The sequence below is a fragment of the Pongo pygmaeus genome, chromosome 4, assembly GCF_028885625.2.
Source record: "Pongo pygmaeus isolate AG05252 chromosome 4, NHGRI_mPonPyg2-v2.0_pri, whole genome shotgun sequence".
NCBI classification, from domain to species: Eukaryota; Metazoa; Chordata; class Mammalia; order Primates; family Hominidae; genus Pongo; species Pongo pygmaeus.
This window is the reverse complement of record NC_072377.2, coordinates 153,956,879-153,984,090: the sequence shown is the minus strand read 5'-3', so window position 1 is coordinate 153,984,090 and position 27,212 is coordinate 153,956,879. Positions and strand designations below refer to the sequence as shown.

The window sequence follows — 27,212 nt, the reverse complement described above, 5'->3', positions numbered from 1 at the left end:
CACTTTTGGGTGTAAGAGAACTTGGCTCAGACACTGAGAGACCTAAAGGAGAGGCACATCACTTTTCCATCTCGAAGCTGTTGCCCTATTGAGGTTGCTGGGGGCCCACCCTGGGCAGCATTTTCCTGGAGAAGCAGCAGTGAGGACCAAGGTCTGGAGGTGTCCGACCAAGGTCTGGAGGTGTGACTGTGTCCACGAGGCAAGGACTTGTTTGTGAGCCCCTGAGACACACCTCCCCCAACACTTTCAACTCCTCCCCCGCTCAATCAGGTTCTCACTCTGTGGGTGCAGGATGGTAGCTCTGCAGGGAGAAAAAGTCATTTGTCAGAAGGTGGATGTGATGAGCCAACAAGATTTGAGTATAAATGCCAACATAATCTCTTTTGGATCCATCCTTCTCTTGGGGAATTAGCAATACACAATTCTAAAAGAGGATGGTAAAATGAGTATTTACTGGGCACTTATTGGGTGCTAAGCACAGATTTCTGAGACCTTACACAACCCTATGTGTAGAACATCTTCTCTCCATTTTTATAAATGAGGAAACTGAGACTCTGAGCAGTGGAGTCCCTTGCCAAGGTCACACAGGCTGGGCTTCTATCCTGGGCATCTGGTACCTGAGCCAGTGCCTCTGAGCCCCTGCCACTCTGCCAGCAGCCAGGTAAGGGGCCCAGAGCTACACTGTAGAGGTACCAGGTGTGGTGGGCAATCTGGGCTAGGCCTCCTTGAGAGGAACTCTGAACAACCCCTTAAGTCCCTGGAGAACTCTGATTTAGGCTTCCAGACTCAAGCACTCCTGGCTGGCAACGTACTAAGGGCACTCCTTGCCCTCCTATGGCAGGCATAGAGGGGAATGCCAAACTCCTGCTAGCATGGCATCGAGAGCTCTTGGTGATGTGACCTCAGCTCACCTATGCAGCCCAGGATCCGGCTTCACCTGGGCACATATTTGAGCTCCTATACAGGATGGAGATGTCCCATACTCCCCTACTGCCCTGGCCTTGCCCAGGCTGGCCATTCTGCCTAGAAGCTCTTCTTTGCATTTTTGAATCTTACCCCCACCTTCCATGGAACTCTCAGAGATTCAAGATTCTACTTCATGCTAGTTAGCAGTCATCCCTGTTTTCTCTGAATATTCACAGCCCTTTACTTGTTATCTTGGACACAGGCAGGTGTTGTTTGGCCAGCATCCATTTCCCCTTCTGCTGATAATAGTACCTCACCTGGATTTCCCTTTGGAAGCCACCCCTTCCCAGTTGAGGTCCCTGTGGGTCACCAGAGGCTGCTCTCTGGCTCTAGGGTTCAGATCCTCTGGGCCAGTGATTGGTCAGGAATGGGCATGTGGCCTAACAGTGGCCAAATCAGAGGCAGCCCTGGGACTTTTGCTGGAGTTCCTGGGAAAGAGGCCTCTTTCTCTGCTAGGCTTGGTATGAAAGCCTGGAGGGCTGGCAATCTTCTTTGCTAGCAGTTGGGGAGGGCCAGGTTGAGAACTAATCCACCATGAAGACAGCTGAGAAAGATAGGGACAGAGACAGAGAGAGAGAGAGAGAGAGAGAGAAAGAGAGACAAAAAGATAGAGAAAGACAGAGACTTCTGAAGTACTAATGACATCCTTAAGCCCCTGGATTCCTCCATGTCTGAAGCCAGTGTGCCTCTGGCCTTCCCATTTCTGTGAGTTAATAAACTCCTATTTTTGTTTTTAATTGAGTTGGAGGTGGGTTTTCTGTCACTTAGGATCAAAAAGGTCTTAAAGAATAAAGCTTGTTTGGGCTCCTGATCACACATTTCCTGGTGTCATAATTCTTCATGAACGCAGCATATCTGTTTCCCATATTAGACTGCAGGGTCTTGACAGCAGAAGCATGTGCGCTGCAGCTCTGCGTGCTTGGCATCAGGCCTGGCATCAGGCCAGAGAGTGGCACCTAGGAGCATCTGGGGTCATATGATGTCAAAGCTGTGACAAAGGATCTGTGCTGATAATTGCTTTTAGGTACTTGCGTATATAAATGTGGTCACCGGGGCCCAGCAACAAGGGGATGCTTGTCTAATACTGCAGTGTGTAGGTCACTGGAGGTTGGCCCCTCTGGATAACTATGCACCCATCACCTCCTCTCATTTCCATTAAATTCATTCAGCAGATATATTATTGACTGTGGGCCAGGTGTTGCTCTCAGGGCAGGGGATATAGCAGTGATTAAAACAAAGCCCCTGTCCTCATGGGTACAGAGATTAAACACTATTATTGGAGCAAGTTATTTACTCTCTCAAGTCTGAGTATTCAGTGGGGATAAATTCCTCAAAGGGGCAGTTATGAGGATTTAAAGTGATACTTCATACAAAGTAGTGAGTTCCTTCTACATAATTAAAGCTCAATAAATGGTAGGTAGGTAGTATTATTAGCATTATTACAAAGTTACCAGGGATAAATATGTAATTACCAATGGTGGTAGCCTGTGTGAAGGAAACAAGGTACTCTGAGGGCCCAAAACTCTGAGGTCCCAAAATGGGGCAGTAAATGAGAGACGGCTGGAGGGGAAGGCATGGGGACCAAGACCAGAATGGAGAGAAGGGGCAGCAGGTGTGCAAGGAACAGGGAGGGTGTCTCAAGCAGAGGGAACCCCCCTGGGAGGGTCCAACGTGGGAAAGCGACCGCTGGGAAAGATGCCATTTGGCCAGAGTGCAGCAGCAGATGGAAAGGAAGAGAGATGATGCTGGAGATGCGGGCACAGGCCCGATGGGGCAGGTCCCACAGAATGCAGAGGCCCAGGCAGCTGGGGCAGGAACAGGGGGACCCACTTGCTGATGTACTCCCCGGTGAGGATGACGCTGCAGGTCTGGCACTTGAAGCAGCTGACGTGCCACTGCTTGTCCAGAGCCAGGAGTGACTGGCCGTGCTTGATCTCCTCCTTGCACCCGGCACAGTCTGCAGAGACAAGAGGACACTGCTGAGCAAAGCACCCTGGGCCCTTTGACCCCCGCTATCTCAGGCCCACGTCGAGGAAACCTCTCCCTGAATGCCAGTGTTTCCATAGTTGCTCCCACCCTGACACTGGAAGCTGCCCAGAGGCTCTCTCAGGGGAGAAGAAAAGCCACTGGAGTCCTGGCCTCTTGACAAGGGGTCTTGGTGTAGGAGAGAAAGAAAGACTTCCCTGCTTGTCATCAAGATCACGTTATTCACTGAAAGTGGACCCTGCACTACTTCCAGCCCTCCTCAAATTGCTAACTAAGCTCTGCTGCTGTCTGTGACCTTGCCATCTGCAGTGTCAGCATCACCTGGAAGCTGGCAGTGTGCAGCATTGCAGGCCCCACCCAGACCTCTTGAATTTTAACAAGACCTCCGTGCAGAGTAAAGTTTAAGAGGCACTGCTCCTGGGGATAGGCTAAGTATACATTTTTTCAAACCCTTAGGCTATATACGCATTGGCAAGGGCTGTGTTTATATTTTGCGGTTAAATCTATTCCTTTGCCTAGCACAGTGCTCAGCCCATAGCAGGAACTCAAAGAATATTTACTGAATGTGTATGAATGAATGGGCCTGATGGTACCCAGGCAACAAACAGAATTACCACACCCACCCCTTCCCCATTGTGTTTCACACATCGAACATGTGCCTTCCCAAGTGGCAAGGATTACAGGGTCTGATGAGACTGTCCCAAACCAGAAAGGTGCCCTCACTCCCTGACACGGTCACCCTGGAATGTGAGTTGGGGCCAACAGAATGTGGGCCAAGCCTAGCATCAGCTTGTTGCTCAATGAATGTCTGAGGAGGGTCCGGAAATGGAACCAACGTCCAAGGCACTTGGAAACTGCTGGGAATTCAGGCCTAGCCAACCGGATGACCCACTTTGGAGGAGGAAAGGGTCATGGGGCAAAGTTGACCAGAGGACAAACTTCCCTGTTGGCTCCATAAGACAAATGCACACTTGGGAGTAGTGAGGAGAGCAGAAACTGCATGTAAAGTTAGGGGATCCTGGCTGGACAGCCCCCACATCCAGCTGGGAGCCTGTCCTAGAAGAAAAGATGATGTATCTGCAAATCTAGGAAGGGTGGTGGGTCCAGCCGGCTGTAGGGAGGGTCTGGGGCCTTGATGAAGTGTTTGTATGAGTCAGTTCCCACAGTACTCTGCCTCTTGGCTGTTGCGTGCCTTTCTAACATCCCTTAGTACAAGTTGGGGGCATAAAGGTCTCTACTTGCAAAATGCTTCAAGCCCCAGGCCTTCAGATGGGGGCTGAGAGAATAGAGTTTTGGGATTTATCTCTCTACCTTTCTATTCTCCTGGGGTAAGTCTATAAGTCTACTTGCACCCCCTGCCCAATAATTAGACTCCAGAATGCAATAGTTTAGAGAGGTCAGGTACCTCCTTCTCTTTTATAGATAGACAGGGGTCTGAAATGACTTGCCCAAGCTCAGTATAGAGGAACCTAAGGACTGTAGACACCTGGTCAAGCTTTCTAGGCCAGTAATACTGAACTTGTGTCTCTGTGGGCCTCCCCAGCAGGGCCTAAAAATTCCATAGGGGTTTGGAGTTCACAGAGTATTTGGTCAAACATCCCACCCAATGCAGTAACCTACAGCATTCTCGACAAGTGGGCACCCCTCCTCTGCTTAATCACCTCCAGTAGTGGGCAGTTTAACCCCTCCTGAGGAGGGGGTGGTGAGGAAGTCCACTCTGCCCTTGGACAGGTATGATTGTCATGACTGTCTTCTTTATATGGAGCCGAGACTTGACTCCTGTGACTGCTCCCATTTTTATGCATCGAGAATAATCTACCTGTTTTCCCATATGACAGTTCTTTTAAATAATTAAAGACAATTATAGTTTTTCTCTTCTTTATTCCTTACACTTTTTCTGCTTGACATGGTCATCCACTGATCAAATTCACTTGTGGATTCCATGGAGAAAGACATGTTATTGGCAAACAACACAATTCTCCGTTTCTTCAAAAAAACTTATTGCATAGCTGTATCCTTTCGTGGCCACATTCTAGTAATGAATCCTATCTCTTCAACTTTCAGTGGTACATCTGAGATGAATTTAGCCCCTTGAGTTAAGCTGTAGGAGATAGTACAGCGCAGTGGTCAGAGGCTGGGCTGAGAGTTGGAGTGAGTGGTGGGAAATTGGCCTAGGAGAGAATCCCAGCTCCTTCCCTTATGAGTTGTATGCTCTCTAAGCCCAGACTTGCTCATCTGAATATCTTCCTTAAAACACTGGTGTGAAGGTTAATTAAAATCAGGCCCGTTAGGCCTTAGCACAATGCTTGGCCCATATGTATCCAATAAGTGGTTGTTGTCATTATTATTTCACATTCTCCTGTTTTTAACCCACATTCTGTGCATTACCCAATCCCTGTTCTGAAGCCAGGAGCGATAGTCCTGTTGTAGGGAAGCCTGCTGATTCCCTGTGAGAATTCTGGGACGTCTTCTCCATGTGGCTTTTCTTTTTATGTTATACTGCTGCTCCCCCATTATATCAGCTTCTTATTTATTAGGACCTTTTCTCCCTCTTCTTCCTCCTTTCACTCTTGACTACCAGTGGAGCCTCAGGCATGCCACCCAGGAGCCCGTGGGTCTGGTGTAATAAATAGAATCAGGAAAACCACACCCTGTTCCAAGTTGGTGTCTGCAGAGCCAGCTGTCCACTCCTCCATATGTTCCTTTCTATTCCAAAATTATAATCTTTAGCTGGCAGAATGTATGATGCTACCACCTGTCCCTCTCAGATCCCTCAGTTATAAACTGAGGCCCCCTAAAGACGCTAGACAGCCATTTTTATCCTTTTTAGACTGTGTCATTCATTCTATTTAAGTCAGCAAAAATGAGTGGGTTTTGTGAGTCATAGCAAACTCCGTACCTTGTTTTAGGCAACTAATCCAGGAAGACTAGACACTTCCCAAGTTGCAAGTCATGTCTCTGGTACAGGGTGTTAAGGGAATAGGATCTAAGGCCAGACTGGCTGGTCTCGCATTCTAGTTCCATTACTCATTATCTGGGTGACTTTGGGCAAGTCATTTATGCTCACTGAGTCTCAGTTTTCTCATCTATAAAATAATTACTCTTATCTCCCTCATAGGGCTGTTGTAATGATTAAATGAAATATCTGTATAAAACACTTAGTGAGGTGCTTGACAATAGTAATAATCTATGCTAGTGGTGGTGATGCTGGTATTGTTGGTGTTGACAGTGTTGGTGGTGATGATGGTGACAGTGATGATGGTGGTAATAATAATGGTGGTGATGGTGTTGATGCTGCTGGTGCTGGCGATGTGGTAATAGTGGTGATTATGGTAGTGTTGGCGAAGGTGGTGGTGATTGTGTTGGTGGTGACAATGGTATTGATGGTGATGGTGGTGTTGTTCATAATGGTGATGAGGGTGGTGATGGTGGTGATGATGGTAGTGATCATGTTGGAGACACAGTGTTGGTGATGATTGTGGTGGTGGTGTCAATGGTGTTGGTCATGATGATGGTGATGATGGTGGAGAAGGTGACGGTGATGATGGTGGTGGCAGTGGTACTGCTGCTACTGCATCTGATTGTTCTCAATGAGGTTTTTGCAGTATATGGCAACAGTAACAGTCAATCAGTGTTAGCAATGATGGTGGTTATGGTGGTAGTAGTGATGGAGGTGGTGGTGGTGGGGATGATGGTAGTGATTGTGTTGGTGGTGGCAGTGGTGTTGGTGGTGATGATGGTGGTGGCACTGATGGTATTGTTCATGATGATGGTAGTGATGGTGAAGATAGTGGTGGTGATGATTGTGGTGATGATGATAGTAGTGATGATAATGATAATGTTGGTGATGTTAGTGATGATGATGGTGGGGGTAGCGGTGTGATGGTGATGGCAATGGTAGTGACGGTGGTGATGTTAGTGATGATGATGGTGGGGGTAGCGGTGTGATGGTGATGGCAATGGTAGTGATGGTGGTGATGTTAGTGATGATGATGGTTATGGTGGTGGTGTGATGGCAATGGTGGTGATGTTAGTGATGATGGTGATGGTGGTGATAAGATGGTGATGACAGTGGTGGTGCTGCTGCTGAGACTGCTGCTGATTCTTCTCACTGAGGTCTGTGCAGTGCCTGGAAATAGTAACAGTCAATCAATGTTTGCAATGATGATGATTATTGTGGTGATGGTGATGGTGAAGGTGGTGGTGGTGGGGTTTCTGCTGCTATTGTTGCTGATTTTTCTCAGTGAGGTCAGTGAGGAAACATTTCTTCTTCCTGTGGTAAGTAACAGAATTATATTCTCTTGACAGTTCCTGAGTATTTTTCTTGGTCTCTTTGGAGTAGACACTGCTCCTGACTTTCCAGAATATCTTTATTTACTCTCCAGAGATGAAACATCACACTTGTAGCTTAAAAAAACCCAATTATTTTGTTCTTCTTTTTCTTTTCCATGATATGTTCTTTTTCTTAGCCATCTCTTACACCTGGCTTTGGTTTCCTGTATCCCATGGGAGCTCAGAAGACCTTCCAACACCCCATCTAGTCAGGAGCTATTTTGCATTTGCAGCATGAATAGTGATCACCTTTGGAGAAAATACCTCTATAAAACACACCACTGTAGACAATCAGTGATCAATCACGGATTGATGTCTTTACTTTGTGAGTAACAAGATAAGCTATAATACTAAGCATGCCCCCACAGGAAACTGTCCATGTGCTCATTTGCTCCTCTTGACTCACTTTTTCCACACCTTCTTCTACCTCCTAATCATCCAAATTATGGTGGACACATTTGGGAGCCTCTCTTTGAAAACATACTCACATGTGAGACTCCCACATTCAGCTGAAGAAATATCCCACCTAAAGAGTAGGTGATAGGTGCAGCACAAATGCATACAGTAACACACAACCCAAACTAGGGGAAATAACAACTGACCCAGGAGTCTTATTCTCAACTTCTTTTGGTGTACTTTCTATATTAAACTTCCATGCCAATATCATCCCTCACTCTGTATTTATAGAGCATTTTATACAAGCAATGTATCTTAGTTTGATCCCTGAACTAATACATTTGCTTTCCCCAACGCTCCTGTGAGGAAGATAGGAAATTCCATCCCTCTTTCATAACTGGGTAAACTGAGTCTCAGGGAGGCTTCATGACTGCTTTGCAGCATGCAGAAGTTTGGCAGCCTCCTGACTCAGGCTCACTTCTCCCTCTGTTACCTCACACGTGGCCCCATCAGTCTCTGGGGTCCTCAGCAGCACTGGCCACAGGGTCGTGGTCCCACATCCCAGCCTCCTTGTTTTTCTGTCACTCTAGATGATGCTTTCAAGGAGCTGTGAAGGATAACACTGTATGCACTCAGCCACCTTGACATGGAAACCTGGTTGGAGCAGCAATTTATTCTTGAGCATCATCAAGGATGCCGAAGAAAGGGCTCTGCACATTCCAGGAACAGATCTGATTTGGCTGAAAGGAAGAGCAGGCAAGGGAGGGAGCCTTCCCACTGTCTTTCTCCTCAGCTCACCATAGCTGAATGGACTCCAGGGGAGCCCCTGAGAGCTAAGCCCTGATGACTCGGGGTGATCTCTGCTTACTCTCTTTGGCTGGATGCAGCCCAGCATGCTGACTCTGCTGGTGCCATGGCCAACAGCAGCACCCTGCACCCGCACAGTGATGCAGCACAGGAGGCTAATGGAATTTTCACTGATTCTCTTGTCGAGGCCAGTGAGAGTGTCATATAACATGAAAGAACATTGGAGCCTAGTGTGGCTTACCAAGACCAAGAGGGCTGGGTCTATGTGTGTGTGGGCACGTGCAGCAGCATCCTGCCAATGGCATCTGGGAACAGTGATTTAGATATCTTATCACTAGGCACACTTGAGTGGGATGGACATCCCACAAATTAGAATGACCATTCTGAGGCATGCTCCTGGTCCTCAGTTTCCCTCCAAATCTGTGGTTGGTGATAAAACATAACATTCATCATGGCATGACAGATGCTGCCTTTATCCCTAGACAGTGGTTCTGAATCTCAGGAACAGCAAATGAATCACCCAGGAAGCTTACTAGGAATGTTGATTCCTAGGTTCCATCCCTAGAGGTGCAGGGTGAGCCCAGACATTTGCATTTTTACAAGTCCCACAGTGAAGCTGATGCAGTGGTCTATGGAACACTCTAAGAGGCACCAACACAGCTCTTGTGGTTTGCTCCCAGGGCACCCCGTACTACCTCTTCTGTAAGCCATGTCTGCCAATTCTTATTGGTGGAGTCGGTAAAAATTCAGAGCCACTCGTGAAAAGACACTTGATCAGCCCTATTGAGGTATCCGTGGGACATAAGATCAGGAACTCAGCTTGTCCCAGAGGAGACATACCATGCGGCAAATATTGGCACTGGCTACCACTGTTTATGGCCAGGCAGCCCCTCTTCCCTGCATTGTGCTTGTGAAGTTTGTGAGTCTGGGCCACATGCCAACAGGGTCATGATGCAGGAGGCCTCCAGGTTGGGAACCTCTCCCACTTCCCTCCAGGCCCGTGGGAGCAGTTGGCAGTGCTGGGAGAGGGGAGCCCAGAGAGATCACACCAATGGACAGGGAGATACCCGTGGGGAGGACTCACGGCTTGGTCCACGAATCTTGATGGGCTTACTGCTGGCCATGGACTGGGAGCACGTTTGGCACACACATTCTTTACCGCTGAAGGTCACCTTGTCTCCAATGGGGAAAGGCTTCCTGCAAGTGGGATGAGGGAGAAATTCAACACACCCTCTTCTGAGGGATTCTGTTGCTAACCACACATGTGCTCAAAGCACTTTGGTAACACATACAGCTTGACTTCTAGAGCACCACGCAAATTCAAATGCTGTTCACAGTGACAGGCCAACTAAACTGCTCAATTAGGGGCCTGGCAGCAAGAACTGGAGCCCAGTTAGGCTGTTTGTATATTTTGGGCAGATCATGATGCTTATCTGACCTTACTTGTCTGTGCTGTAAGAAGTAGAGGTTACTAACTCCTCATATACTTTTTCTCTCTTCTGGAAGGACTTTTTCCATCCCAATTTGATTTATCCCCATATGTTAATAATTCATTCAACTCCCAAACTTACCAAAATTTCTTCCTTTTACTACTCAGGCATTTTTGAAAATCCCCCTTCCCAAGAGGAAGTTTGTAAGTCTGCAAATAATCTCTTCCTCTTCTCATCTGGATTTGTTCAGTTTCCACAGCTGAGGAGTCTCAAATTTGTACATGCTCTGCCTCCCCAACTAAATTATGAACCATATACAGAATCCCCGGCACCATCACGCCCACTGTTGAGCTGCTCTCACCCGTGCAGTGGGATGCCTGTTATGAGGACTCTCAGCACAGCACCTAACATTGGCTCCCAGGGGCTCCATTGCCCTTGTATTAGCACTGTGGCATGATGGAGGGAGCACTGGGGTGAGAGTCGGGGGAGCTATGTTCTTATTGTGGCTCAGCCACTAGCTTTTGGTAGAAAGACATTGCATGATCTTGGGGAGTCACCTGGCTTGACAGAAACCTCATCTTGTACCATAGGAACCCTCTGTGCTAACCTCTGATGGGTCTGGGATTCCAGGGCTCAGGGCTCAGGTTTTAAGAGCTGGGTAGATGAATGAATTCCATGAGGGGATTATGTTTTCTTACACACTCTGTCATTAGTCTCAATCAGAAACTCTAACTAGTTATTCTAACTGGTAAGTGACTGGTGGTTATTTTATGTGGAGAATAATTAATCCATACATTCCTTTCCCAATTAAAAAATATGTATATACTCTAATCATGCTTTACTTATGATGTAATCAGAGCTGTCCATTAACATTTAATGTATTTGTGGGTAGGGCTGAGCTTTCTTCATTTTTTCATCTCCTTAATGTGTTGCTTGGCATTCAGTGGAGTCTTAATGTACACTTGCTGAATTAACAAGTGATGGAGATGCGGAAGGTGAAGCAGGAGGCAGGGATGAACTCTCCATCCCTGGAGATGTCCTGAGGGAAGGTAGATGACTATCATCATGATAATGAAAAGAATAATAAAAACAGACACTCTCACATACTGATCACTGAGCTAATATCTTTGCATCATCATCTCATTGATCTTCAAGAAAACCCAATGAGGTTGGAATGGCTTTGACCTCCATTTTACTTGTGGAGAAACTGAGGCTTACAGAGGTGGGGGTCACTTGCCAGGGCCACTCCAACAGCATGAGGTGGTGCCAGGATGATGGAGGAAGGCTATGAACAGACATCTGTGTCCCACCTGTGGATGAGGGTGTGGGAGGATGGGCCAGATCCACAGTTTCCAAACTGAGTTCTGAGAGAATCAGTGGTTTCTTTGGGGGCCTTTTGAGAGGAATTGGGAGGCTGAGTTTAGACGTGCAGATCCTCACTCTGCCTCTATCACAGGACAAACCAGTGTTTTAGATCAGATTGTATTTTATAAGAAAGATTCAGATGCTACAGTGTTTGAAAACCACTGGCCCATCAGATCCCTCCACACCTGAGGTTCCAGAAATCTAAGTGACCAGCACAAACCTTGTAAATCCCAGAACTTCCTGGAAAAAGCCAGGTCTTCCCCTGCCCCGGGGGCTTATGCAGAGGGTCCCAGGCCCTGCTGGTCGCCCACTCACCTGCACAAGCTGCACACGAAGCACTTGGGGTGGTAAGTGCGGCCCAGGGCCGAGATGACTTCACCTGTGATGAAGTCCCGGCAGCTGTCACAGCGGGTGCCATAGAGTTGCTGGTAGTCCTGGGTGCAGATGTACTCCTGGTTCTTGAAGAAGAAGCCTGACTGGGCCAGGCCACAGCCACATACTTGGGGAAACAAGGAGGAAAACAAGGGCAGATTGAGTCCAGGGAGGGTCTGCAAGCAGAAGGTCCTCACTGGGGGAAAGGCTGGTGTCTCACTGTGTCATGAGTGGCCACAGAATGGTAGCATGTCAGACTTCACAGGCCTTTGGGGCCAGTATTCCTTAAAGAATGGCCAGTAGGCCACTAGCATCAGTATCACCCCCAGAGCTTCTTATAGTCCAGATGCCTGGGCCTGAATCAGGCTCCATGGGACTGAGGCCTGGGCATCTGCATTTGAACAGCACTCCCTCACCCCACTAGGCTGATTCTGATGCACACTAAGAAGCACTGGGTGTACAATCCTCCCAATACAGAAATGAAAAGTTTAATGCCATGTGGCTCACGCAAGGCCGCACAGCTGGTGGAAATATGAATGTAATAAAAGAATCATTCAGTTAAACATTTCCTGGGTACTTTCTATGTGCATGATTCTGTGCCAGGTGAGGAGCAGTGTGAGGACCATATGCTCCAAATCCCAACCTGGAGACACCTTTGGATGGCAATGGGATGGATGACTTGAAGTCTAGAATCTGTGCTCACCATAGCCATAAGGAGTGGGGGGCATCTATTCCCAGGCAGGAAGAATAAAACACAATCCCTGAATTTCAAAGAGCTAAAAATGCTGCAGAGAGAAGATCATATAGAAAAAATGTCCCATATCATCGGTGATGGTCCACGGAACCGGTGCAAGCAGTAAGGACTGTGAATGAGGTAGAAGAAGGAAGCCTTGTCAGTTGCAAGGGATCATGGGAGGCTTTTCAGAGGAGGTAGCGTCTGAGTTGAACACTAAAGGAACAGAATGAATGAGCCAAAGCACAGAGGCAGGAAGGTGCAAGTGATATTTGTGTGAAGGCTAGAAGTAGGGGTGGTGTTTGTAGGAAATGGTGGGAAGTAATGCAGGAAAAGATTGTTCAGACCAGTTGGAAGAAGGCCTGAATCCAGTTTAAGAAGATTAGGTTTTGTAGGATACTGAAGAGCCATGGATGGTTTTTTCCCTAGTTTAGAAAAATTTAGAAAAATATCTCAAACGTATACAAAAATGGGAGAAGATTGTAATAATTCTCCATCACTCAGCTGCAAAAATGATCAATTGCATTGATGGCTTTTGAACAGAGATGCAACAGGATTTTACAAGGCATTTCATAAAGTCTCTTGGAATATTCTTTTGGATAATAGGGAGAAATAAATGTAGGACAAAATAGAAAAACAAGTAGATTTATAGGTGTTTCAACAATTGAATTATGTGAGATCCACCCCCACTGAAGGACTTAGAAATATGAGATTTACCTGTAAGGAGTTAAGTTGTGAAATCAATACATGATGGGCAGAGCAGAAAGATGCAAAATTTCTTCCAAGGGAATAAATGGCTCACAGGGCCACCAGAACTGTAGTAACCCACTGAATGTACCAATCAGCTAAAGCAAGGATGCGCCAGTGAGGAAGGGGCCTGGTTAGCAATCAAAGGAAGGCAACTGGGGGGCCCATTGAAATCCTGTCACCAGCTCCCCTGGTTCTGAGGCTGCTGTCTGATGGACTGACTTTCCACCTAGATTGCCTCTGAGAGGCCAGGTGCTGGCCAGGCCACCATGAAACAATCCAACTCTAGGTCACACCTCTTGTCTACATTGATGAACAGGTATTCTGGCTTTCTACATCAGTTTCCTGAGGACTTGGTTAGTACAAGTCAGCTTTCCCAAGGGTGATCAATGATGGGAAAACCAATAAGATAGTTAGCAAGACTGTAAGTCTGAAGAGTCAACCTGGAACTGAGTGAAAACACCCCAGCAGATACTATCTCACCTTTAACAGGGGAAGTTGTTTTGCAAAAGCAGCCAGGTTAAAAATAGGAGAGACTGCCAGGTGAATGCCAGAAATATTTCATAAATGTTTGTTCACCTTTGGGGACTGGAGGCTTAAGGGGTGAGGCTGAGTGAGGAGGAGGCAGCTTCAGAAGTCACTGCATGGGGGGAGGGAACAGCTCAGGACAGTGGGAAACACAGTGGTCTGAGAGTCAGACCACCCAACCTCTGGTCTTATCACTGCCACTGAGTCTCTGGACAACGGTGAACTTTACCCTCACTTCTCTGGGGCCTCTGTTCACTCGTACGCAGAATGAAGGGGCTGAGCTTTTCTTTTAGAACTGACATGCTGTAAGTCTATGAGAAGAAAAGCTTCCTTTAGGGCTTACTATACGCCTAAACATTTTAAACTCAGTGTGGAGCATTGCCTGTGGCCCCCGACCCCACCCCTATGAAGAGGCAGGAGTATGGTGGAGATGGTGGTGGTGGCAGAAGTCTGGGAAGGGTTCATCTTCCATCAGGCATTATGAAAACTCATCGCATCAAACAATGTCTGGTCTCACGAGCAGGCAAAGCCAGAGCACAGGCTGTTCTGGGCCATGCAGGTGGTGGAGCAATTGACTTCATGGCTGTGGAATCAATTAGGTCATGGCCTACAACCTCATTGGAAACAGCTCCTGTTTTTTCCCTTTTTTTTTCTCTCCTTTGTCTCCCTTGCCAACTCCACCCCCAGAGCCACCTCTCCCAGTGGAGAAATCCAGGCGACCGTAGGAAAACTTGGAACAATCAGTCCTCCGTTTCCCCCAAGGAGCTGAAGGAGGAAGCTTTCAGTAGAAAGGATGTAAAGGTTGATAAGCCTCTCAGGGGTTCCTGGAAATACAGTGGGGAGCACAGGGATGGAAGGCAAGCTGGACCAGCATGACAGATGAATCTGAGGCTGAGTGGAGCCAGACATTCAAATAACAGGAAAGCCAGGGAGAGGGTTTGCAGTATGGAACTGATGTGGAATGAATACACCTGAGACAGTCATTATTCTGTGAATCAAAATAATGAAGTCTATCAATTAAAAAAAGCAGACCATATGGATTGACAATGGAACGCAATATTGAACGTTAAAACTGCTTTGAGCAAATCCAGAATAAATGCTCAATGTAAATATAAGGCCCAGAAAGAGGGCTTGCACACAGCCCCGGAATATGTCAGTGAACAATGTGATGTTTTGTAGGTTATCGGACCTTTGTCTGTGGTCTTGTTCTAGCACTCAAGTGCTGGGAGATTTTGAAAAAGTTACCCCAGCTCTCTGGAGCTCATTTGTAAGATGAAGGGGCTGGGTGGTTAACTGAGGACACATCTAGATCAGAAAGTCCAAGACTCTGTCATACAGTTTTAGTGATTTTCAACTTTTTGAATGAGAATGGATTTTATGAAATTTCAAAATCCAAGAGTTAGAAGGGCGCCTGAGGGTGATCTAATTCATTATTCAGAACATTTCATTGTGAAATATATGATACATAGAGAAAATGTATAAAATATATATGTACGGTTTAAAGAAGAATAGTAAAATAACTCCCATGTACCCACTACCGAGTTTATGAAACAGAACATCACCAATTTCTTAGAAGCCTGTTCTCCTCTCCTTAAGAGCACCTCTGTCCCATACTGTCCCTAATTATGTGTTTATCATTCCCTTGCTTTACTTTATAGTCTTACCACCTGTGATGTATCCATAAACAATATTTTGTTTAGTTTGGCCTCTTTTTGAACTTTATGTTGATGGAGTCATACTGCAATTGCCCCGTGCCTGCTTCATTCCCTCAGTATTGTGTGTTGAGATTCATCCACGTCGATGCACGTAACTGCAGTTCACTCATTTTCACTGCTGTGCTGTATTCCATTGCCTGAATACATCACAGTTGGTCTACTCCACTGCTGAAGGGCATTTGAGCTACTTGCAATTTTTTGCTTTTGTGGAAATGCTGTTCTAAACATTCTTGCATTTGTGAGGTAATGCCTCACTGTTTTCCAAAGAGCTTTTCCTATTTACCTTCCCACCAGCAGTTCCTACTGATATATATCATCAAAAGTACTTAGTAATATCTGACATATTTGGTCAACATAGTGGATGTGAAATGATATCATTTATCATTTGGTGATTTTTAAATTTCATTTCCCTAATGGTTAATCAAATTGAGAATTTTTTTCAAATGTTAAAATACTTGCTAATGTTTTTTGCTCCTTTTATACATTTTAGACTTGTAGAAATTCTTAATATATTTTGGAAATCAATCTTTTTTCAGTCATTTATTACAAATATCTTCTGCAATTTGGGGCTTGCTTTTTGCTCCCCTTTTCTTGTTTTTGGATGAACCAAAGTTCTCAGTTTTTATGTTGTTGAATTTGTGAATCTTTTCCTTTATAGATTGCCCTTTCTGTGTCATGTTTCACAAATTATTCTCTACCCTGAAATCCTAAAAAGGTATCTCCTATATTGTCTTCTAAAAATTTTATTGAGCTGCCTTTCATAGTAAAGCAAATCCACCTGGAATTGACTTTAGGGAATGATATACAGTAGGGATCTGATTTTCTCCCACATGGATAATTAATCATCTCAGCATCATTTATTAAGCAGTCTAATCTTTCCCCACTGATCTGCAAAAAGCAAGTTTCCATGTATATGAAAGTTTGTGTTTGGTTCTATATTCAGTTCCATTGGTCTTTTTATCTGTCCTTAATCCAAGATCACACAGTCTTAATAGGTTTTAATAACAAATGATGATATCTGGTAGGACAGGCCCTCTTGCTTTGTTGTTCTTTAGGAATGCTTTGATTATTCCTGGCCTTTTGTCAAGAATATAATTTTAATTGATTTCTTAATTTCTATGGAAAACCTTATGGAATGTATTAGAATTGTTTTGAATATATAGTTCAACCAGAGTAGAACTGTCATCTTTTTGATATTCCTATCTTTCTATCGGAGAACTTACCATATTAAAAAATTATTTAGGTATTTAATGTCTTTCTTATGATATTCTATAAATTTAACAATTTTATAATTTTTATCTTATACAACTTTATAAAATTTATTTCTAAATTAAACTTTTTTTCTTATTCAGGTAAATAGTGTCTTGATTGTTAATGGTGAATACAAATGCAATTTTTTTCTATATTTATTCTGTATTTAGTAACCTTAATAAATTTTTATTGACTTTCTTTTTAGTATTATTATTTCAGAATGTACCTCTAAAATATTATGACTCTTTACAAAAGCCAACCACAATAATCTAAAAGCATTGAAAATAATGTCTATTAAGGCATTATCAAGTCAGCGTGTTCAAGTTTTTCCAATTATCCCATCCTTTTTTTCTTTTCTTTTTTTGTTTTAGTGACTAGTTGTTTGAATAAAAATCTATCAAGGTTCACACATTGCATTTGTTTGATGTGCCTCTTAAGTCCCTTAATTGCTAGTTATTTTTCCTTCTTATTTTCTCCTTGCAATGTATTTATTAAAGAGACTGAGTCATTTCTACAGTTTGGATTTTGCTGATTGTATCCCTATGGTGTTGATTAACTTGTTCTGCTCTCTTTTACATTTTCTATAAATGGTAGTTATATCTACAGACTTGAAATTCAGGTCTGATTTTTTTTTCTTTTTAGGAATAATACTCCATTGATGTTCTGCACTTCTATGATTTGGGGGGTGGTGTTGGTGAGTAGAAATGGCTACTGATGATCATTGCTAGATACACTATTTCATTAAAGCTTTGCAAAATTAAAATATTCTAATTATTTAATTCTTCATTTATTAGGTGGAGTGTTTCTTTCTTTTTTTTTTTTTTTCTTTTTTTTTTGAGACGGAGTCTCACTCTGTCACCCAGGCTGGAGTGCAGTGGCATGATCTTGGCTCACTGCAAGCTCTGCCTCCCAGGTTCATGCCATTCTCCTGCCGCAGCCTCCTGAGTAGCTGGGAATACGGGTGCTCGTAGGTGGAGTGTTTCTGTAGATAGAAATTTTCATCAACCCTTTGCTTACAGTTAAGTACTGTACAGTTTGTACAATAGGTTAAAGTTTTGATTCTTTGCCCATATTATTTGTTTCAAAATAATGATTTCACCAGCATTATCTAAAAGTGACCAATGGGCTCTTTTCCTTTCTCCTTATTATAAACTAATTTTCTTATTGATTTTACTAAATTGTAGATTCTTTTGGGTTTTCTATGCAGACGATTATATAATCTAAAAATAATAACAGTTTTTTTTTCCTTTTCAAACCATATAACTTTTATTTCTATATCTTGCTGGATTGTCTAGGACCCTCCAGGCCAAATGTTGAACAGAAGTCATGACAGTGAGCACCTCTATCTTGTTCCTGATCTTAGAGAATGCCTTCAGCATTTTACCATTAAATGTTTCCTTTATAGTTTTTGTATACATAATCTATCAATTATGACGGCTTTCTTCAATTCCTCCTAGTTTTAAAAATAACTAGGTATACAGGAGGCTGAGGCAGGAGAATGGCATGAACCCAGGAGGTGGAGCTTGCAGTGAGCCGAGATCGTGCCACTGCACTCCAGCCTGGGTGACACAGCAAGACTCTGTCTCAAAAAAATAAAAATAAAAATAACTAGGTATAAGTGGGTGTTAAATTTTATCTAGCACCTTTTCTACTCTATTAAAATAATCAAATATTTTTATCCTTTCTTATCTTTATAGCAAAATACATTAACCAGTTTTCTAATATTAAGCCAATTTCAAATTTCTAGAATAAACTCAACTTGGTCAGTTATGCTATATTTTTCACACTTTTCTAAACTTGGTTTGCTAATATTTTGTCTAAGATTTTAAAATCCATGTTCATGAATGATATGGACATATGATTATTTTTCCTTGTTTGGTATTGTGCTGGCTCAAATGAGTTGGGAAGTGTACCCTTTTTCTCTTCTCTGAAAGACTTTCTATAAGACATAGATGATTTGTTTTTGAATGTTTTGTAGAACTTGATTCCAATGCTGATTTTTGTTTCTTTGGTAGAAGAGTTTTAACTACAAATTCACCAATTCAATATCTTGGATGATTATAGGACTACTCAGGTTTCAAAATTTCTTCTTGAGTAGGTTTTAATTTGCACTCAAGAATTGATAAATTTTGTTATCTAAGTTTTAAAATTTATTACTCTAAAATTGTTTACAATATTTCTTTTTATGTCTTTAATTTTAATAGCAACTACAGTGATGTCCCTATTTTAATTCTTAAGATTGTTGATTTGTATATTTTCTCCCATTACTTGAATAATTTTGCCAGAATTTTGTCTATTTTACTTGTATTTTTAAAGAATCAACTTTTGCTAATCCTGTCCACTGTGTGTTTTTTCTTTGATTAATGTCTATTATATTATTTCCTTCCTTCTATTTTACTTGGATTCATTCTGCTCTTCAAACTTTTTGAATTGAACACTTAGTTCATGGTTTTCGAACTTAATTCTTTTCTGTTATGATAATTTAAGGCTACACATTTTCCTCTGAGTACCACTTTAAACCACATTTTGTAATGCAAGTTTTTGATACATAGTATTTTTGTTATCTTTCAGTTTCAAGTGTTTTCTGATTTTCATTAAGATTTTGCTAACCATGCCATCTTTCATCTCAGTTCTGCCATCTGGGGATCATTTTTCTTCTGCTTACAGAACATACTTTGTAATTTCATTTAATGAGAGTTTGTTGTTGGTAAATTCAGTTTTAAAAAATCTAAACGTGTTTTTACTTTGCTTTGGGTCTTTTATTTTAACAGTTTTTGTTTTGTTTTGAGACAGGGACTCACTCTGTCGACCAGCCTGGAGTGCAGTGGCGTGATCACAACTCACTGCAACCTCCGCCTCCTGGGCTCAAATGATCCTCTCACATCAGCCTCCCAAGTAGCTGGGACTACAGGCATGCACCACCACATCCAGCTAATTTTTGTATTTTTTGTAGAGAAGAGGCTTCGCTATGTTGCCCAGGCTGCTCTCAAACTCCTGGGCTCAGGTGATCCGCCCGCCTTGGCCTCCCAAAGTGCTGGGATTACAGGTGTGTGCCACTGCACCCAGTTCATTTTAACAGTTTTAATGAGATACAACTCAGAAGTCATATAACTCAACAATTTAAGATGTACAATTCAACCATTTTTTAGCATATTCGCAAAGTTGTGCAATCATTACCACTATCTAATTCCAGAACGTTTTCATCACCTCCAAAACAAGCCGCCAACCCATTACAAATCACTCCTTATCTTCCTCCAACCACCCCCAGCCCTAGATAACCATGAATCTGCTTTCTGTCTTTATATAATTTGCCTGTTTTGAGCATTTCATACATATGAAATCCTACAATATGTAGCCTTTTGTGACTGTTTTCTTTCACGTGTTTTCAAGGTTTATTCCCATTGGAGCATTTATTAGTATTTCTTTCCTTTTTATTGCTAAATAGTATCCCTCTGTGGAGATAGATCACATTTTATTTATCCATTCATTGGTTGATGAAGATTTGAGTTTTTCTACTTTTTGGGTATTATGAATAATGCTGCCATGAACATTCATTCATATATTTCTGTGTGAACATGTATTTTTATTTCTCTTGAGTATATACTGAGGAGCGGAATTTGGAATTGCTGGGTCATATGGTAACTCTACATTTCATCTTTTGAGGAACTGCCAGATTATTCTCCCAAGAAGCTGCACCATTTTACATTCCTTTCCACCAGCAATGTATGAGAGTTCTAATGTCTCCACATGCTCATCAACACTAGTTATCTATCTCTTTGATTATAGCCATTCTAGTAGATGTGGAGTGGCATCTCATTGTGGTTTGATTTGCATTTCTTTGATGGCTAATGACGTTGAGCATTTTTTCATGTGCTTATTGGACATTCGTATAACTTCTCTGGATAAATGTCTATTCATATCCTTTGCCCATTTTGAAATTAGGTTATTTTTCTCCTTATTATGCAATTGTAAGAATTCTTTACATAGCCAAGACACAAATTTTTTTCAGATTTATAATTTGCAAATATTTTCTCCTATTCTATGGGTTGTCTTTTCACATTCTTGATGGTGTATTTTGAAGCACAAAAGTTTTAAATTTTGATAATATCTAATTAATATATTTTTTCTTTGTTGCTTGAGCTTTTGGTGTCATAAGTAAGAAGGTTTTGCACAACTCAAGATCACAATGATTTATTCTTATATTTTTTCCTAAGAGTTTCTCAATTTTACCTTCTACATTTAGGTCTTTGATCAATTTTTAGTTAATTTTTATGTATGTGTAAAGAAAGAGCCTGACTTCATTTTTTGCATATGAATATTCAGTTTTCCAAACACCTTTTTTTGAAAGGACCATTCTTCCCCTCTTGAATTATCTCAACAGCCTTGTTGAAAATTAACCAACCATAAATATGAGTTTATGTTTATATTTTTGATTTTATTCATTTCTATGCCTATCCTTGTGCTAGTACCACCCTATCTTGTTTATTATAGCCTTGTAGCAAATTTACAAGTGGGAAGTGTGAGTTCTCCAACTTCCGTTCTTTTTAAAGATTGCTTGGCTATTCTATGTCCGTCCCTTGAAATTCCATATGAATTTTAGGATCAGACCATCAATTTCAGCAAAGAAGCCAGCTGAGATTTTGATAGGGATTGCATTTTCTATGGACTGAATTCTGTCCCCACCCCCAATTCATATGTTGAAGCCCTAACCACCAACATCCCAGTATTTGGAGATGGGCCTTTGTGTGATAATTAGGTTTAGATGAGATCATAAGGGTGGGGCCCTCACGATGAGATTAGTACCCTTAAAACAACAGACACTAGAGAGTTTGCTGACTGTCGCTCTCTCCCTTTCCCTCTCTGCCATGCGAAGATGCAGCAAGATGGCAGCCATCTGCAAGCCAGTGCTGCCATCTTAATAATAAATAAGTCTTTTGATTTATGAGCAAGGGACACCTTTCCGTTTATTTAGGCCTTGTTTAACATTTTGTAGTTTTCATAGAACACATGTTGAACTTCTTTTGTTAAATTCATTCCTATGTATTTCTTTGATGCTATTGCCAGTGGAACTGTTTTCTCAATTTTATTTTCAGATTGTTTATTGCTATGGTATAGAAATATAATTGATTTTGGTATTTGATCTTATATCTTGAAACCCTGATAAACTTACTAGTTCTAATAATTTTTTAGTATTTCTTGGGATTTGCTATAAAAGATCATGTCATGTGCAAATAGAGATTAGTTGTACTTCTTCCTTTTTAATCTGGATGCCTTTATTTCATTTTCTTCCTTAATTAACCTAGCACAAACCTGAAATGCAATGTCAAATAGAAGTGGTGAGAGCAGACATTCTTGTCGTTTTTGATCTTACAGGGAAATGTTATATATAAAATTTCAGTGCTGCAAAAAGAATAGCACTAGAATATAAAATTTTCTTTTTAATTCTCAGCAAGGCAAGTTATTACTATAGAAGGGTGCGCCCTTACAGATGGAGCAAAGGTGAGGGTGCACTTGGACAAGGGAGGGGAAGGGGTTCTTATCCCTGAGGCACGTGGCCCCTGCTGCTGTGTTGTTTCCCTATTGGCTAGGGTTAGACTGCATAGGCTAAACAAATTCCGATTGGCTAATTTAAAGAGAATGACGGGGTGAGTGCTTTGGCGGGAGTCAGGGCAGAGCAGGTAGCAGGTAGTCTGAATGAGTTAGGGTGGAGCATGTGATCAGAATGAGTTAGGGTGGTGCAGGTGATAGGAATGAGTCAGGGTGGAGTAGGAAATCGGAATGAGTCAGGGTGGAGTAGGTAATTGAAAAAGGTTGCTTTACGAGGAAGTTAAGTTTAAAAGTAGAAGGCAAAGAATTGAACATACTAACATATTAACTCTTTGAAAAGAAATTTAGAACTCATATCTAACAGAAACACTCGGTCTTTCACCATTAAGTATAATCTTAGTTGTAGGTTTGTCTTTGTTCTAGAAAGATAGTTTTGCTGAATACATAATCTTTCCTTGACAGTTATTTCTTTCAGTACATTAAATATATTCTTCTGCTGTTTTCTAGTTTCCTTGTTGCTACTGAAAAGTCAGCTGTCAGTCCATTTACCATTTATACGCAGATGATTTGTCTTTTCTCCCTGGCTACTTTTAAGATCGGCTCTTTGATGATCTGAGGTTTTACTCTGGTATTGTAGGTGGATTTCTTTTAAATTTTCCTGCAGGAATTTATTAGGTTTTCTGGATTCAAGGATATGTGTCTTTCAACAGCTCTAGATAATTCATAGCTGTTGTCTCTTCAAATATTGTCCTCCCACTCATGTTCTCTATTATCTATCCCCAGAACTCTGATTAGATATATATGTCAGGACCTCTCACTATATTCTCCATATATTAGCTTCTTTTTTATTTTTACCACCTTCTCATATTTTTGATCTATTATCTGTATAACCTTTTTTGGATGAAATCTTCTGGTTTATTAATTTTTTCTTTAGCAACATCTAATCTGCTATTTAATTGATACATTGAATTAATTTCAAAGATTATATATTTCTATTTTTAGAAGTTTTATTTGTTTCCTTTTCAAATCTTCTGCACTATTGCTTATAATGCACTGTTGATTTTTTTTGCTCATATTTTCTAGCTTGTTTAAATGTAGTTATTTTAATATTTAATATTTAAATGTAGCTTGTTTAAATATAGTTATTATGTAATGACAGAAAATTTCAATATACAAAGTTGTTGAGGTTCTGATTCTGCTCGCCATTGTTTCTGCTGGCTCTCATTCCATTATAATTTGTATGTTTTTGACTGACTGTGAGTTACTCATTTTCCTAATAACACTATGTGTGGAAAGTCTTTGAGGCCTGGAATAAAGTTGAGTTCCTCCAAAGAGGAGTATCATTTGTTTTTGCCATTTGCCAAGTGGGAGACCACTGTAACTTAAATTTTCTGCTTGACTCTATTACATATTTTATATATTTGTTATAAATTTTTATTTATAACAAATATATAACATGAATATAGTCATGAATCCATGTAAAGGGTGGATTACGGACAGATATTTTCATAAGTAATTTTTCATAATTTTTTTTTTTTGAGATGAAGTCTCAATTTGTCACCAGGCTGGAGTGCAGTGGCGTGATCTTGACTCACTGCAACCTCCACCTCCTGGCTTCAAGCGATTCTCCTGTCTCAGCCTCCTGAGTAGCTGGGACTACAGGTGCCTGCCACCACACCCAGCTAATTTTTGTATTCTTAGTAGAGGTGGGGTTTCACCATGTTGGCCAGGCTGGTCTCAAACTCCTGACCTCGTGACCCTCCCGCCTCAGTCTCCCAAACTGCTGGGATTACAGGAGTGAGCCACTGTTTTATTCCCCTCTACCCAGTGCCAAAGTTGGAACAGGCAAGTTTCCTTGCTCTCTCCCTCTCCAGAGCCAGTTTATTTCTCATCCATCATACACTGAGAACATTTTTTTCAGGGGAAACAGTTTTATACATAGGTCTTCTATTGGATTCCCACTTTGACTAGATGCTAAGCTTTGCCTCCTGTTCTCCATGATCCATTTAGACAACAGAGTAAAAGCTCAAGGTCTCCAAGGTTTAAGATAAACTGTCAGGATGAAATAAGGCATTGGGAGTCACAGCAGGGTTTCTGTTTCCATTTTTAGCCTCTGTAGATTCCTTCCTTTCATGTCAGCATGGTAGTGCATGTTAAAAGAGTCGTAAAAGAAATTCATAACAATTTTAGATTCTTTAGATGAGAAAGCTATCTAACAGGGTACTTAATTGTCATGTTGATTGCTGTTGGAAATAAAAATCCTCTCATTTGTTTTACCTTTAAGTAAACGGACATTGAAAATATTCAGAAAAATATTGGTCTATTTTTTTCCCCTTAAAATCTCCATTGAAAGAGATTCTACAAACTCCGTGTGGTAAATGTGAAAATGGCCAAACTATTCCTTTCTGTATTAACACCCTTGAAATCTGATGCTGCAGATCTCCCTACAAAAGGCAAAGTTTATTTCTCCGTGACCTTGAATCTGAGTTGGCCATTTGGCTTGTTTTGGCCAACAGCAGGACATTAAGCTGAGGTTTGAAAAGGTCTTACCTATTAAAGCTTGTTCTCTCATTGCACTTGGAGCTCCGAGACCACCATATGAACAAGCCCAAGCCAGCCCATTGGAGGATGAAAAGCTATGTGGAGACACCGGGGTTAGCAGCTTGCCAACCACTGCCAGCAGACCCACCCGCCAAATGCATATCATCATGATGAGGCCAGTAGAGATAAGCAGAGCTAGAAACTGGGAAATGCTGCTCAGCCAACCCAGAGAATCATGAACTAAATAAACGATTGGTTTAAGCTATTAAGTTTTTGCTTAAGTAAAAGGTAACTGATACATTCTATTAAGAATATAATCACATGATTATATCCTTTACCACTTTATAACAATTTCCTTGTCTTTACACTTTGTCCTGCCTCAATTTCAGAGGGTGTAAAAATAATCACTCACCAAGATATTCTTGCAATTCAACTTATACTAAAGGGGTTTGCCAATACTCAATATAAAATTCAAATCACACCACTTAAAATGTATCTCGTATATGCATCTATAAACAAATTAGGAAATTCGTATATGTAATTTGTTTGCTCAGTGCAGAGTCTAGTTAGATCATGAAGAAAGAAGTCCAGGATTTTCACAATGGCAGGGGAAGTCACTCTCAGGTGCATGAGACTGAGGCGGTTAGTGAAATAAAAAGAACCGGGGGTTTCAACTGACCTTAAATTCAACATAAGCCGGTAGTGTGAAGTGGCTTCTCAGGAAGTCAGTTCAATATCAGTTACATCAACAGAAATGCAGTCCTTTGTATTTGCTAGACCTTGAAAACTGTGATCTGTTCTGAGTATCATACTTTAAGAACGACAGTGACACACTAGAATGGATCAAAGAGGAAGACTCCAGGACAATGACACTGTTGGAATCATTTAAGATGAGACCCAATTTAAGGACCTGTGATATAGTTTGACATGGGGAAAACCTGGATACGAGTATCTGAAGAGCAGACAAAGGGAAAAGCGAATACAAAGTATTCTTCAGACTTATGAGGACAAATATAAGATCAACAAAAAAGTTACAAATTTTGGGTCATTTTCTAAACCCACAGGGCAATCCAACATTAGAATGGCTGCTCTGTGGAGCAGGGAAGCCTGAATGAGGCGGTCAAATGCGGAGGCTGGAGAGACATTGTGGAAGGGCGTGTTGCCCCCGGGGCCAGAGGGCTCTCTGTGCTCTTTCAGCTGAGTCCCTTTTCCTGCTGCTAATTATCTGTCTTCTTTAGGAACTCTTAGCTTGGTTGAGTCTAGGATTATATAAATTAGCCCTGTGTAAGCTGTAACAATGAGAGATGACCTAACAGCTATGTGCTCCCAGATTGCAAACCTTACCAAGGTCAAGATATCTCTTCTCCCTTGTTAAACTTAACCTTTGAAGATTGCTACATTGTCATAGAATAGCTATTCATCTCAAAAAAAAAAAAAAAAAAAAACTATCTGAATTTTATCCAAGATAGTTTGCACTTTCATTTGCTCTCACATTGATTTATAGGCACAAACCAGGAATCTCTTCAGATGAGTAAGTTAAGCTTGCAGATTAGTCTTTTTCCTTCTGGGTCAGCACCTGCCCCTCCAAGGTTACCAGGATCCTTGTCTCCCTCACATACCAACACACTGCCCTCATTCTAAGGGAGAATCTCATAAGAAGAGGCTCAGAGAAAGTCTCTTTAGGTCTTTGTAGATATTCCAGCTGCCTGTGTTTGTTCTTTCTGACCCTGAGGCATGACCTGGTGGTGCAAGAATGGTCAGGAATCTAAGAAGAGAGTGGGGGAGCTGAGCCTCCTACCTTGACAGGTGAAGCATCTGATGTGGAAGTGGTTGTTGTGCACACGGACCACTTCCCCTTTGCAGGTGTCTCCACAGCGGTAGCACTGGATGACATTGGAGCTGCCCCGTGGATTGTAAGGATTCTGCTGATAAGGAACTGTAAGAGAAACAAAGAGATCACTATCCAGAGGCCCTGATTCTTTACAAAGTCTGCGGCAAGACATTATCATAATTGTAGCTGGAAGAAAAAGTGGAAGGGGAAGAAATGATGTGCAAAGTATCTTCAATTCATCATCAGGATGACTGCCAAGCTAGGGCAGCACTGAGTGGTATGAGACATGTCCAGAGACCTCCTTAAGCAGGCAAGGACTTTTGAGCGAGCATCGCCTTTCCTTGCAAGAACACAAGCCAAATCCCTGAATGAAGACAAATAAGAGGACGTAGAGTATTTCAAAGTAAATTATCAGAAATACTATCTTTTGAGTAAGCTTTAAATTAAAATTAGGCCCCAAACTTGTCCAAGGGAATTTAGGACTTGCAATTGACTCAGAAGTTTCAAAGAGGTGTGTGGCTGACCCTGCCTCCAAATGGCTTTTGAGTTAAGCGAGTTACAGCCCCTCTCTGGGCCTCAATTTTCATGTCTATCAAATGAGGGTGGTCAAAGGTAGCACAGACTTTTATAAGGAAGGCATGAAGGGAAGGGGAGGCACTCTGGCT

At 42.1% G+C, this 27,212-nt stretch overlaps 1 protein-coding gene across 11 annotated transcripts in view; it reads right to left on the bottom strand.

The window, feature by feature from the left end:
* Positions 1-27,212, bottom strand: part of ABLIM3 (actin binding LIM protein family member 3) — a 119,167-nt gene that overhangs the window by 50,705 nt on the left and 41,250 nt on the right. For all 11 annotated transcript variants that reach the window (XM_063665261.1, XM_063665266.1, XM_054488278.2 and 8 more), the window contains 4 exons: positions 26,515-26,652; positions 11,598-11,781; positions 9,572-9,684; positions 2,797-2,923 (listed from right to left, as the gene is read on the bottom strand). In XM_063665261.1, the coding sequence (XP_063521331.1) occupies positions 2,797-2,923; positions 9,572-9,684; positions 11,598-11,781; positions 26,515-26,652 (562 nt within the window). The remainder of the gene's footprint in view (positions 1-2,796; positions 2,924-9,571; positions 9,685-11,597; positions 11,782-26,514; positions 26,653-27,212) is intronic.